Raw genomic sequence first — 15,086 nt, 5'->3', positions numbered from 1 at the left:
GACTGGCTATTTCTATTATGCTTTTACTAACCCCCTACAATGCATCCCTTTTGTTACTCCTTCCTTCCCAAGCCCACCATTTTCTTTCTTCTCCAGAGCTCTTGGGTTGCCAGTTGGCTTTATTACAATAGTTTCATGCTACCTAACCTCACTTGAACCTGCAGAGCTGTCCAAGTATTCTTTTCTTCTTATATTCTTTCATGGTTTACTTCCTAGCAAATGACCAACAGTGTTTATTCCAATATTTTAAAAACTCTTATTCAGCATTTATTCAACCCACATTTATTGAGCAAGAAAATGTTCCAGACACTGGAGCCTGACACCCAACCCCCCACTGCTCCCTGGCCTCTTAGCAGATGACCTTTATTCCACTTTCCTGAAATGATTGATGCGAAGTTCTTCAGTCTTCTCCCTCACATTCCCAACTTTAAAAGACATCCTTCCCATCATTATTTATAGAAAATAAAGTTTCCCTGCTTATCTCAAAGAAAGATTAACTCTTTCATTTTGGCCTTGATTCTGTTACCTCTTATATTTAATCACTTGTTCTATCAATTAATCTCCCTGCATCTTTTACATCGTCTCCTCCCTTCTTCCCAGAGGGAACAACTATACTGACCTTTGAACTAATCATTCTTTTGCTTTTCTTTATGATTTTTTCACATATATACACACACATACATCTATAGGTAGATACATACATACACACACATACATATATAGGTAGATATATATATGTGTGTGTGTATCTTAATACAGTGTTCACTTTTGACAAACCTGGATTTCGGTTTTGGACTTTAAAACGCGAGCCTAGCTGTGTATGGAGAAGACAATTTGCCGCTCCTGGGAGAAGATCAGCTGAACAGACTCTCTGGGTTAGAGTCTGGCTTCAGCTTCCCCTGTGGGGCTGTCAGTACAGAAGGTCATGAGTGAGTCCTGGAAACATGGAGTTGGGGCCCGTGGCAGGAAAATGGGCAGGGGTGGAGGCTCTGCATTTGCTTTCTCAGCTCCTATATTAGAAGAAAACACAGAACATTAATGAATTAAATTTCCCGTTCGAGAAGTTAGCATCAAAATATACCCTGAGAAAATAGGAGGAAAGAACTAACAAAGATATGAGCAAAAACTAAAAAAACAGAAAACAAAGATACAATAAAGATAATCAATACAACCAAAGCTGTTTCTTTAAAAGGACTAATAATGTAGACAAATCTCTGGCAATATTTAAGAAAAAAGAGAGAAAGTAGAAATAGAGTTTGCAATGAAAAGGATATAGCAGATAAAAAAACTGAAAATATTTACAATGAAAAACTTAATGCTGAGTATTCAAACTTAGATGGAGTAGACAAATTCTTAGCAAAATGTAATTTATCCATAATATAGATACATGTATAGTTGATATAAAGTCTACATAATATACAAAAATATTTTATGTATACATGTATGTATGTATGTGAGTGTGTGTATGCACATATATATAGTTTATAATATATGCATCTCAAAAAGAAACACCAGGCCGAAATACTTTTAAAAATAAGTTCTACCCAGATAGTCAAGAAAGAGGTCATCTCAATACTAAACAAGAAAATTACCTTGTGGGAGGAGGAGGGATAAATTGAAGCCTGACCACACACCACAGATAAAAATAAATTCCAAGTGAACTGAAAGCCCAACATGACAAAATGTTCAAAATCCCAAGTTAACAGAAAAAAATTACCATTTCATACACATCATTTTGGCAAAAACAAAAAAAGGCTGATAATACCAAGTGTTGACTGATAAGGTGCTAATATCCAAAATATATAAAGAACTCATACAACTCTATAGTAAAAAAAAAAAAAATCTGATTTAAAAATGGGCAGAGGACCTGAATAGACATTTTTCCAAAGAAGGCATACAAATGGCCAACAAGTACATGAAAGGATGCTCAACATCACTAATTAGCAGGGAAATGCAAATCAAAACCACAATGAGATCTCACCACATACCTTTTAGAATGACTATCATCAAGAAGACAGAGATAACAAATGGTGAGGATGTGGAGAAAAGGGAACACTTGTGCACTGTTGGTGGGAATGTAAATTGGTGCGCCCACTGGGGAAAAGAATATGGAAGTTCCCAAAAAATTTAAAAATAAAACTACCATATGATCCAGCAATTCCACTTCTGGGTATATATCCAAAGCAAATGAAAACAGGATCTTGAAGAGATAGCTACACTCACATGTTAATTGCAGCATTATTCATTATAGCCAAGATTCAGAAACAACCTAGATGCCTATCAACAGATGAATGTATAAAAGATGTGGTTTATATTTACAATGGAATATTATTCAGCCACGAGAAAGAAGGAAATCCTGTCATTTGTAACAACATGGATGAAACTTGAGGGTATTATGCAAAGTGAAATAAGTCAGACAGAGCAAGACAAATTCTGCATGATATCACTTACACATGGAATCTTTTTTTAAAAGAGTCAAAACTCATAGAAACAGAGTAGAAAGTGGTTGCTAGGACTGGTGGGGGGCGGGAGGTGGAGGAGATAGGGAGAGGATGGTAGAAGAGTTCAAACCTTCAGCTGTAAAGATGAATAAGGTCTGAGAATCTAATGTAAAACATGGAGAATACAGTTGCTGACACTATACTGTATAATTGAAATTTGCTAAGAGAATAGAACTTAAATGTTCTCATCAAAAAAAAAGATAAATATGTGATAAACAGGTGAAGCATTGGATGTGTTAATTAGCTAGAAGGGAGGAATCCTTTTACAAGGTATATGTATGTCAAATCACCATGACGTACACTTTAAATATCTTATAATTTTGTCAGTTATACCTCAAGAAAACTGAAATTTAAAAAATACCAAGTATTGCCAAGGATATGGCACAACAGGAGTGCTCATATACTGATCCTGGGAGTGTCAACTGGTACAACGTCTTTGCAAAGTATGGAAGTGGCCAATCGCCTAAAGATTAGACATTCCATTCTTCTTCCTTGTTTACCAAACCCCAATATTTTTAGAACAGCAACGTTCTTAGGCTCAGTGTATGAATCATGTCTGGTTGGAGCCAATCATAACCATCCTATAACATTTTGCTAGATATGTTTTCCCATTTCCTTGACACCAAGAGGCTGCAACCCCATTCTGGCCAATGGGATGTAAAGGGAAGTCTGATGAAGAACTTCTGGTTGCTAGGACATGAGAGTCCCCAAGGGTGGGGGTAGAGGTTGAGGGGTTCCCTTTATTCTTCAAACATGTCCTCATCCTAAGTCAGTAGTGGCCTACCCTTAGAAAACTAGGAAGGTTTTTCCTCCCTAAAAAAAAAAGAAACCCCCTTTTCTACATACTCTTTTCTCTTGTTTGGGACACTGGAATGAGACTGTGATGCCTGGAGTTGTGGAAGCCATTTTGTGATCATGAGGTGACAATCAAGAGGACCAAATCCATCACACTAAGGTAGTAAGAGTTGAAGGACTGAAAGTGACTGGGTCCTTTGTTGACAATGTTAGATAATTAAATCTTTATTTCACAAACAACTGTTGGTGAGCTTTTCTGTATCCTGTAATCAAAAGCTTTCCTGATAGAACAGTTGTCTAGTAAAGTTAAAAAAAAAGCTTAAGATCCAGAGTACTTTGACTCGTAAGTATTTACCTTAAATAATCCTTACAAACATGCACAAGAAAACATATCCAGAGATGTTCATCTCAACACTGTTTGTAATGATGAGAAACATCAAAACAATCTAAATATTCATCAACAGGAAATATGGATAAATAATTTGAGGTTTATTCATACAAAAGAATACTATACAGAAATTTCGATAAATAAACTGGAGTTACAGGAATCAATAGACTAAATCTTAAAAGAATGTTAAGCAAAAAAAAAAAAATGCAAGTTGCAAGAGGATTTATATAGTATGTTATATTCTGAGAGAATTTCAAAACATGGAAAGCAATATTATATGTATTTTTATAGATGAATTAATATATAACACAAATGTATACCATGCACAGCAATGTTAAATATCAAATTCATTATAGTATGTATTTCTGGGGCGGAAAGGAAGGAAATAGTATACGGGGGTCTCAACTCCATCTATAATGTAAAATGTAAAGTGTGCCATGAATACAAATTATTATAGAAAATACCAGGAATAGTCTAAGACTTCTCAAATGGCACAAATGCTTCAGCATTTCATTACTTTATAAGTCACATCAAGTCCTCCTTGGCTTACTCCAATCCTCATACATCAAACCTTACAGTATTTGAATTGTAAACTTTTGAGGCCTATAGTTAGTGAGAAATAGCAGACAGAATAAGTAATGTATTAGAGGCTCCCAAGGTAATTTTGGCTGGTATCAAAATAATTCAGTGAGCCATAAATATCATTTCAATGCTAGTCACCATTCTTTGCAAAGTGCACCAATCCCTACAACTCTGGATTTAATGTTCTCATAATCTTTTATTCCCTAGGACAAGTTGTAAAACTGTAATATCTTCATCCAATTTTCAGAAAGGCTCTGCATTTCAAAATCACAAACCTTTCCCAAGTTTGGATATTAAGGCAAATAGGAAGCTACAGGACTTCCCTGGTGGCACAGTGGTTAAGAATCCGCCTACCAAAGCCAGGACCAGATGGCTTCACAGGTGAATTCTATCAAACATTTAGAGAAGAGCTAACACCCATCCTTCTCAAACTCTTCCAAAAAACTGCAGAGGAAGGAAAACTCCCAAACTCATTCTATGAGGCCACCATAACCCTGATACCAAAACCAGACAAAGATACTACAAAAAAAGAAAACTACAGACCAATATATCACTGATGAATATAGATGCAAAAATCCTCCACAAAATTCTAGCAAACAGAATCCAACAACACATTAAAGGTATCATACACCATGATAAAGTGGGATTTATCCCAGGGATGCAGGGATTCTTCAATATACACAAATCAATCAATGTGATACACCATATTAACAAATTGAAGAATAAAAACCATATGATCATCTCAATAGATGCAGAAAAAGCTTTTGACAAAATTCAACACCCATTCCTGATAAAAACTCTCCAGAAAGTGGGCATAGAGGGAACCTACCTCAACATGATAAAGGCCATATATGACAAACCCACAGCAAACATCATTCTCAATGGTGAAAAACTGAAAGCATTTCCTCTAAGATCAGGGATGAGACAAGGATGTCCACCCTCACCACTATTATTCAACATAGTTTTGGAAGTCCTAGCCATGGCAATCAGAGAAGAAAAAGAAATAAAAGGAATACAAATTGGAAAAGAAGAAGTAAAACGGTCACTGTTTGCAGATGACATGATACTATACATAGAGAATCCTAAAGATGCCACCAGAAAACTACTAGAGCTAATCAATGAATTTGGTAAAGTTGCAGGATACAAAATTAATGCACAGAAATCTCTTGCATTCCTACACACTAATGATGAAAAATCTGAAAGAGAAATTAAGGAAACACTCCCAGTTACCCTTGCAACAAAAATAAAATACCTAGGAATAAACCTACCTGGGGAGACAAAAGACCTGTATGCAGAAAAGTATAAGACACCGATGAAAGAAATCAAAGATGACACAAACAGTTGGAGAGATATACCATGTTCTTGGATTGGGAGAATCAGAGTGAAGTAAGTCAGAAAGAGAAAAACAAATATCGTATAGTAACGCATATACATGGAACCTAGAAAATGGTACAGATGAACCGGTTTGCAGGGCAGAAATTGAGACACAGATGTAGAGAACAAACGTATGGACACCAAGGGGGGAAAGCAGCGGGGGGTGGTGGTGGTGGTGTGATGAACTGGGCAATTGGGATTGACATGTATACACTGATGTGTATAAAATGGATGACTAATAAGAACCTGCTGTATAAAAAACTAAATTTAAAAAAATTTAAAAAAAGAAAGAATCCATCTACCAATTCAGGGACACGGGTTCGAGCCCTGGTCCGGGAGGATCCCACATGCCATGGAGCAACTAAGCCCATGTGCCACAACTACTGAGCCCACGCGCCACAACTACTGAAGCCCACGTGCCTAGAGCCCGTGCTCTGCAACAAGGGAAGCCACCGCAATGAGAAGCCCACGCACCACAACGAAGAGTAGCCCCGGCTCGCCACAACTAGAGAGAAGCCTGCATGCAGCAACGGAGACCCAAAGCAGCCAAAAAAATAAAATAAAATAAAATAATAAGGGAGAGGATAGATAAATTAAATAAACCTAAAATTTAAAAATTAGTCAATTAAAAAAAAAAAAAGAAGCTACAAGGGTGGGTACTTATCTGGCAGTCCAGCGGTTAAGACTCCATACTTCCACTGCAGGGGGTGTGGGTTCAATCCCTGGGCTGAGAACTGAGATCCCACGTGCCTCGCAGTGCAGCCAAAAAAAAAGAAGCTACAAGGGAATTCAAGTTTATTGAAAAAGAGAGGACATGGGAGAAAGCACTGTTTGTACTAGGCAGTCTTCATTCTCCATTGAAGGCCACATAAATTCCGATATAATTAATATTTCACTCTTTCTGGAAGATTTTTCCAAGTGTCTTAAGAGTAATATTTCTTGCATAGATTTCAAAGTGAAAATCTGTAAAACCTTTTTAGACCTCTGTGCTGAAACAATTATGCAGAAATGAGTTGTGCCAGAAGGAGACAAAGAAATTCCAAAGTCCCATGTTAGGTAAACAAGAAGGGGCCAGGGGATTTTGGATAAATGAGAACTGATCAATCTGCGAATGCCCCGATTGTGAGTTCAGGACGTAAAGGATCAAAGAAATAAAGTGCTCTTCACAACCTAGCGGGCAGGAGCTGCTGGGTGAGTGACCTCGGCCACCTGCAGAGGTCCCACTCTGCCTCCTCAGGGCGAGCGACTACAAGGTCTAGCAATTCCCTGGCAGATAGGGTCCCTCAAGAGCAGTGCTGACTCCAATATAGTGATTGTATTCTGGGCTAAAATGACCATGAGCCTCCAGAACATGGACCAGAAAAACCCCATCCCTTGAACCCAAAGGTTGGGAAGAGAGTGTTCTGTTTCAGTCCAGCTGTGGCACTCCTGCTAGAAGTTTCTGCTGTGAGAGCTGACTGTCCGGGATGAGCCCATAAAGTCACAGTGGGACATCCACAGGCAAGGTCTGGGAGGCTGTTCAAGCCAGAGAATTGGGATGTAGACACCCCAGAACACAGTGAACAAGGAAGGCGGGGATGCTGAAGGAAGAGAGGATCTACAGAGAAAAAAAGATGAAGTTAGGATGAAGAGAGACGATGAAGATAAAGAAGGCCGAAGGTCAAAGGGGTAGGATGAGACAATAATGAACATAATGTACAGAATCTAAAAGGTAAGTTCTGGTGGGCAGGATTAGGCAGTAGAACTTAACCCCTGTGTCTTGCTCAGCAGGGCTTCCATCATCCTATGAACCAGAGTGACGGACCCAGAGCCTCGGCCTCTACCTCCAAAGCCCTTTGGCCCTACGGGCTAGAGTGATGGGCCTTTTTGTAGGAGTCGCATTTACAGCTCCACTCTGCCTGCATCCCCACCCGCACTGTGCACAACAGCTGGCACAAGACTCCCTCTTGCTCCTAGTTACTCCACTTCGGGCACCAACCCATCCCAGTGCATGTGTGTCTCCAGTGAGTCTGAGCTCTGTTATTTCCAACTTTCCACTTGTCCTTCCCACCTTCTCTATTCCAACAATCTGAATTCCTGGCCTGGACCTTGACCACACTGACCTCTGGTATTCTCTCTAAAGGCCAGCCTTTGGCCCCTTCTCATTTGGGAAGGAGCTTCCTGGCAGATGCTTTGGGGTTCTACCTGCACTGTAGAATAAAACAGGGATCAGCACAGTCAAATAGAGCAGAATGTCAAAGAGAAAGAATGAGATGGAGACAACATCATGGGTGATGTCTGAGTGAGCAATTTCAAGAGCACAAACATGGATGGACCTGGAGGTCATTATGCTCGTGAAATAAATCGGAGAAAGACAAACACTGTATGTTATCACTTATATGTGGAATCTAAAAAAGAAAACAAATGAACGAATATAACAAAATGGAAACATGCTCACAGGTATAGAGAACAAACCAGTGGTTACCACTGAGGAGAGAGAAGTGGGGAGGAGTAAAATGGAGGTATGGGATTAAGAAGTACAGACTACTACGTATAAAATAAATAAGGTACAAGGATGTAATGTACAGAATGGGGAATATAGCCAATATTTTATAATAACTTTAAATGAAGTATAATCTATAAAAATATTGAATCACTATGTTGTACACCTAAAACTAATATAGTATTGTAAATCAACTATAGTTCAATTAAAAATAAATAGCTCAGTGGTTCTCAAAAAAATAAACAAACAAAAAAACCTCCACTAACTCGAGAGTCTAAAAGAAAGGGAGGGGCAGGAAAAGATGAAGATAAACCAGAAAACACAAGAATGGCCACACGAAGCAAGTAGGCTGAGGCAGTTTTCTGACCCACTTCTAGGTGTCTTTATTTCCCTCTTACCCCAGAGGGAATGGCTTTCTGAATAAGACCAGCGGAAACTTTCAGGGGAAAGGCAATTGGAAACGCCTGGCTTAGGTGACATGCGTAATGAGAAGGCATTTCCTTACAGCAGTTTCTGATAAGGACATGCTTTCACCTGCTGTCTGTTTACTGCTCCTTCAAAGGAAAGCTCTGGTTGCCCTACTGAGTTCTAAGCTTCAGGTATCCTAGCTGTCTTTTCTTGCCCCTGCTAACCAGAGAAAGAGAGAAGCTCTGCAGGTCCCTGTTCTGGAATTATCTTTTCTAATCTAGTTTGGGCAGTCAACTTGCTTTCTCAACATCCTGTTCTTGGCCCTTAAATCTCAGTCCGAAACAAGAGCTACTGTATTGTTGCAAAGAGAGTAATTCTTAAAAGTTCTCATTGAAAGAAAAAAATTTTTGTAACTATGTGTGGTGATATGGATGTTAAATAGACTTAGTGTGGAGATCATTTCACATGTTATGTACAGAATGGGGAATATAGCCAATATTTTATTATAACTTTAAATGAAGTATAATCTATACATATATCAAATCATTATGTTGTACACCTGAAACTAATATGTTATATGTCAATTATATCTCAATTAAAAAATTAAAGAAAGAAAAGAAAAATAATTTTTTTTTGGCCGCTCCATGCGGCTTGCAGGATCTTAGTTCCCCAACCAGGGATTGAACGCGGGCCCAGGGCAGTGAAAGCGCCAAGTCCTAACTACTGGACCACCAGGGAATTCCCAAGAAAATTAATTTTTAAAAAACAGACAAATAAGCATAAATTGTTCATGTTTGCCAAAGTAGTTGCTCATTTTAAATGGTATCACCATAGACTATCTTTAAAATTTACTGAACACAGGTTTTCCATAATTACTAGTTGACCGGCTCCCTGAGAGTAATGTTCATTTTCAATGATTATAACCATTCTTTTCTCCTAACAGTCACATAGATAAAAATTAACAACCTGGGATATATATATTATATATATATAATATAATATATATAAAGAGACCCTCCTGTCCTAAATTACAGTGTAGGTCTTTGGATGGAGTTGCTTTGCCTGAGAGAAACAAACAAATGCTTAAGGGTAATAGCACTTAAAACATTCCATACAACACTTGTAAATTTAGTCTCACATGTTCTCTGTTCTTTCACGTGGACGGGGAACACCTGTTGGTTGGTGGTTCCTATCAGAGCCAGATAGTGCGTAAACAAACGTTACAATTTGTATTATTTTCATCCCCTTCAGTAACTGAACCTTGATCACCTAATTTGTGTCAAGTGGCTTCGGGAGGCTGCAGGCAGGCCGGGAATGTGTGCAAAGGTCTATCAGACCCTGGAGACTTCCTAGAAGTACAAGTTCAGTGAGAGGGATAAGCTGCCACTCAAGTACTCTTGTTGTACATCAGTTCAGTTTCCCTTCTGTTTTTAAAGTGGCCTTGGGGAATGGGACATGTGTGTTTACTGGAAAGAACAAGGGCTTGAGGGCCCAAAACACCAGGCCTGATTCTCTGTTCAATCACATAATAGCAGCAACCTTGGGCCGATCAATTAACTACTCTAATCTCGTTTTCTCACCTGTATAGTATAAGTTAACATCTCCTAGAGATTTTGCATGAGTTGGATCAGTGTCATGGGGTGGGGGGGGGGGCTCCTGGAGTCAGATTAGTTAGGGTTCAAATTCTGGCTCAACCACAGATTTGCTGTGTGAATCTGGTCAAGTTGCTTAAAGTCTTTAAAGCCTCAGTTTCCTCAATATATGCAATATTCATACAAATGATTCCTATCTTATTGGGTAGTTGTGCCGAGCAAATGAGATTATCCTTAGAATGTAGCATAGTGCCTGGCACATAGCAAGTGTTCAAATGAATGTTAGCTGTTATTATAGGAAGCACCACTCACAATAAATTATTTCTGGTTCTCTTAACTAGGTTGCAGATTAATAGGATAGGAGGCAGTTGTGCTTGACGTGCCCAAAGGCAGACTCTTTTCTACACAAAGCACTTCATTCTCTTTTTCCTTTTTTCTCCTTTCAAGATTGTTCTGGTACACATTAGCAAAATGCCCTGGGGGAAGGGAGCCTAGAAAGGCTTTAAGTGTAAGTATTTCCTTCACAAGGAAATCCATGTGCTTTCAGAAGAAGCTGGGTCTTGGAAAGGGGCCAGTTAGATTAAGTGCCTAAGACTGTAAATAAAGGACAAAAGAAGAGACTTTGTGAGTCCAGATTTAAGATAGATCATTAATATCTTCATTAACGTTTTTATGTGCTTTTTAAAAAGTATGAATTGTGGTTGGTTTAGAGGTTGAATTTTATTTAAGAGGTAATTGTGTAGGTGTTTCAAACTATAGAATAATGTCCCTTTTGGTAGTAAGTAAATTTTTAGCTTTGGAAAAATGTTCAGAGTTCAGATAATTAGCGTGAAGTTTTAGGCTGAGACCGTGGCCTTGCCCCACTGCTGACCCCAGGCAGACGCCCACACCTACCAGCCTTGCCTGAGCCCTCTCTGGGTTCTCAGGAGATTCTGCAGCTTCCTTACTTTGTGGGAGCGTCCTCAGTGCTCAGCAAACACATCTAGGACTGGGTGTCATCTTTACTGTCTGCGTGCAGCAGCGTTTCCCATCACAGGCCGATTCTGATGTTCACTCTGTGTTAGGAAAAGATAGACAGATTTATCATTTTCACTATAATGGCTTCTGCAGAGTTTTGCCATTTTTTAACTCCTCCACTTTTCCTTTTTGTAAAATGACTTTCTCATCCCCAGACATACTAAATGAATGTAAAAGTGATATATCATGGTTACCAGGGACTGGTGGGGAATAGGGGGTTATTGTTTAATGGTACAGAGTTTGTTTGGGATGACAAAAAAGTCCTGTAAATGGCTGGTGGTGATGTTTACACAACACTGAATGTACTTAATGCCAATGAATCATACACATAAAAATGGTAAATTTTATGTTGTGTGTTTTAGCGTGATAAAAAAAAATGCTATTTCAACAAACACAGTTTCATCAATTTATATAGACAATATTTTCTAGCCGGAGAGTATCAGGTGGCCCAGGTTTTAACGGGCTGCCATTTGGAGATAGAAACCAATAAAATGCTGCCTTCCTTAGGTAGCAGGGACCCTACTAAGGTGACCAGAATGCTGTGCTCCCTTATTAGCATATTAATTCATTGCATAGAATTAGATGCTTTGAAAGTACTCGAAGGTTTGCCATTTTTTGAAATTCTAAGCACCCTCCTTTCAATGTCATCACTTAAAGGCCAGGGTTTTCACAAATGGCTTAGTTGTCAAGAGAAGGATAGGTGTAAAAGACATATCTCACTTGTGAGTCAGTTCTCAACCTCTCATTCCAGTTAACGAAGGTTTTGATTGGCACTGTCCCATACCAGGATTTAATTGGGTCATTTGTATTTTAAAAGCAAATGAATTCTGCTGGAAAAACATTAAAATGTTTTTGAACTTCTGGTGCTTGAAAAATATTGGTAACGTCATCTCCTAACACAGGAATGGATTATCTTCTATTTTTCAGAGGAGGGTGACTAGACTAAAGATAGGGAAAGGCGTCTTCGTGTGACTGCAGGAAGAGTTGTGCCTATGGAACTGTGGTTTCTTCTCTCCCTCTCCTAGTTTCCTTCTTCTCCCTCTCTGTCCTCGACCTTTGCTTCGGCATCTATTTCTCTCTTTCTCACACAGGCACAGTGTTATAATAATCATACTTTACATTTGTCCAGCATTCTTTCCTTGCCATTCGTTCCTTGAGACCACCCTGTAAGGTAGAGGGTGACTAAGGCGAATAGTATTGCCATTTTACAGACTTTTTAAAATGGGATACAGAAAGGATAAGTGACACACAGCTAGGTATGGGAAGATGCAGTCCTAAAAGCTGTCTTGTGGCGCCAGTCTAATGCTGGTTCCATAGCTGTAGCCCAGATTCCGGGGAGCATGCAGTTCATGGCGGGGACGGGGACATAGCACCACCAGACATACGGCTCCAGTGACCTCGACAACAGGCAGGTGTGCTGCTCGGCAGAGTCATCATTAAGCTCCCCTGAAGGTCCTCCCAGGAGCTCCCGTCCTGGCTGTTGATCAGCTCCCACCCATCCACCCATCTATCCATCCATCCATCCATCCTTCTGTCCAGAGTGAAGGGGAGTATAGGAGGTATTCAGTTGGGGGAGGCCAAGAGGCGCATATGCCCTCTGGATTCTGGAGACTCCTCTTAAAGTCCAAATTGACAACTGCGTTCAGCCATTTTTGAACAGATAGCTGGTGATATGTCACAATAAAATTATTTCTCAAAGATAAATTCAATTGTCATGTTGAATTATTACCCAGTTAATTCTAGCTACACAGATACTGCATTTGGGTAACAATTTATTTTTTTATATATTTATTTATTTTATTATTTTATTTTTTTGGCTGTGTTGGGTCTTCGTTGCTGCGCGCGGGCTTTCTCTAGTTGCAGAGAGCGGGGGCTACTCTTCACTGCGGTGCGCCGGCTTCTCGTGGCGGTGGCTTCTCTTGTTGCAGAGCACGGGCTCTAGGCGTGCAGGCTTCAGTAGTTGTGGCACGCGGGCTCAGTAGTTGTGGCTCTTGGGCTGTAGAGCGCAGGCTCAGTAGTTGTGGCGCACGGGCTTTGTTGCTCCACGGCATGTGGGATCTTCCCGGACCAGGGCTCGAACCCATGTCCCCTGCAATGGCAGGCGGATTCTTTTTTTTTTTTTTTTAACGTTTCTTTTAATTAATTAATTTATTTTATATTTATTTTTGGTTGTGTTGGGTCTTCGTTTCTGTGCGAGGGCTTTCTCCAGTTGCGGTGAGCGGGGGTCACTCTTCATTGCGGTGCGCGGGCCTCTCACTGTCGTGGCCTCTCCCGTTGCGGAGCACGGGCTCCAGACGCGCAGGCTCAGTAGTTGTGGCTCACGGGCTTAGTTGCTCCGCGGCATGTGGGATCTTCCCAGACCAGGGCTCGAACCTGTGTCCCCTGCATTGGCAGGCGGATTCTTAACCACTGCGCCACCAGGGAAGCCCGGCAGGTGGATTCTTAACCACTGTGCCACCAGGGAAGCCCAGGGTGACAATTTAAAAACATGTTTCCAGTTCCCTTCCCTCAAAGAATCAATTTAGTTATGTAAAAATGCAAAAGATTAACAAAATCACCTTAATATTATGATTAATTGATACCTGTCATGCTGGATTGTTATAACTTAAGAACACTTCACCAGCTTCCCAAATCAAATCTGTAGTTTCCCTTTTTATTGTATTTAAAAAAGAAATCTTGGTATGAGAAGCCTGATAGAAAACTTTCAATGTGCACCAAACACATTTCTAGCTTTTATTCTCCATTGCTATTTGCAGTTACCCAGAGAGGGAAAGTACTGTAAGAAAAATACCACCCAGAAGGATCCCACTCAGGTCACAATTCACATACTTTTTCCTAAGATGCCCAACTGTGACAAGCAAAAGCCAATTCAAAGATAGATCTTTGGGGCACCCTCTGGTGGCTGAGAAGAGTCAGGAGCTGTGTCCAGACTCAGAAGGCCAGTGATCTTTGAGGCTTTTTAAAATGGCCATTACTAAATTTTTCCATTCACCATTGAAAGTGTATCCAGATCAGGAAAGCAAGAGGGAGTGGAAAGAATTTGGAATCACAAGACTTGGATCTGAGTCAGAGCTCTGTCATTTACCAGTTTTGTGAACCTATGTCTAGCTGGTCAGTTTCCACAGAGCTGAAGTTCAATCTGGAATTTCTCATTGGAGATGAGAGGCAATGTCAAAACTAGAGGGGTATATGATTCCATTTATCTGATCTATCCAGAAAAGGTAACTCTATAGAGACAGAAAGTAGATTAGTGGTTGCCTGGGGTTGGGAATGGGAGTGGGGATTAATTGTAAATGGACAGAAAAGGTCTTAGTGGGGTGATGAAATGTCCTGAAACTGGATTGTGGTGATAGTGGCACAACACAGTAAATTTACTAAAAATCATTGCAATGTATATTAAAAATGAGTGAATTTTGTGGTCTGTAAATTATACCTCAATAAAGGCGTTTTAAAAAAACAACAGGAGGGAAAAGCAGGGTGGATAACTTGTAAATGTAGGTACAGAGCTAGGAAGCCTGGGTAACTGGGTAGAAGGAAAGGTGAATGTGGAGCTAGGATGGGGGTGAGCAGGAAAAATGCCTAGGACAGCTGCTGCGGTTTGGAACTTATTTTGTCCACTTTCCATTGTCCATAGCTCGTGCCCAGGTGGGTGGCCTGAGGTTCGCAGGCTAGAGGCAGAAAGGACACTGCTTCCCGGCTCAGATTCCTATTGCAGGTAGAGGCAGTGCTTCCATGAACCCCAAACGGAAAGTCTGACCATTCAGGGGCATTTCTGATGGAGGGAAGACCATTAAAGCAGACAACTTGAAGCAGTTGCATCAAAATGACCATTTGGAAATATAAAGACTGTGTTTTCTTCAAAACTTTTCTCCATCACAGGTAATTCAATATGGTTGCGGAATAAGATGAGATTAAGGAATGGGCTGGGGAGAGAATGTCTATTTTTT

At 40.0% G+C, this 15,086-nt stretch overlaps 1 protein-coding gene across 9 annotated transcripts in view; it reads right to left on the bottom strand.

Annotated features, from left to right (window-relative positions):
* Nucleotides 1-266: 266 nt before the first annotated feature.
* MCM9 (minichromosome maintenance 9 homologous recombination repair factor) overlaps nucleotides 267-15,086 on the bottom strand; it is a 126,796-nt gene continuing 111,976 nt past the window's right edge. For 3 of the 9 annotated variants that reach the window (XR_014267272.1, XR_014267273.1, XR_014267275.1), the window contains 2 exons: nucleotides 11,017-11,177; nucleotides 267-1,010 (listed from right to left, as the gene is read on the bottom strand). Coding sequence is in view for 1 of the 9 variants with exons in the window: in XM_082474528.1 (XP_082330654.1) it covers nucleotides 1,004-1,010 (7 nt within the window). In the remaining 8 variants the exon portion in view is untranslated. Of the gene's footprint in view, nucleotides 1,011-11,016; nucleotides 11,178-12,253; nucleotides 12,304-15,086 lie in introns of all 9 variants that reach the window. The other 6 variants (XR_014267274.1, XR_014267279.1, XR_014267276.1 and 3 more) reach the window with 5 other exon arrangements.

The sequence above is a fragment of the Balaenoptera physalus genome, assembly GCF_965194825.1.
Source record: "Balaenoptera physalus genome assembly, chromosome: 9".
In the NCBI taxonomy this organism is placed as follows: domain Eukaryota; kingdom Metazoa; phylum Chordata; class Mammalia; order Artiodactyla; family Balaenopteridae; genus Balaenoptera; species Balaenoptera physalus.
Note: the sequence above shows the minus strand (reverse complement) of the source record. Positions and strands in the feature narration are given on the sequence as shown.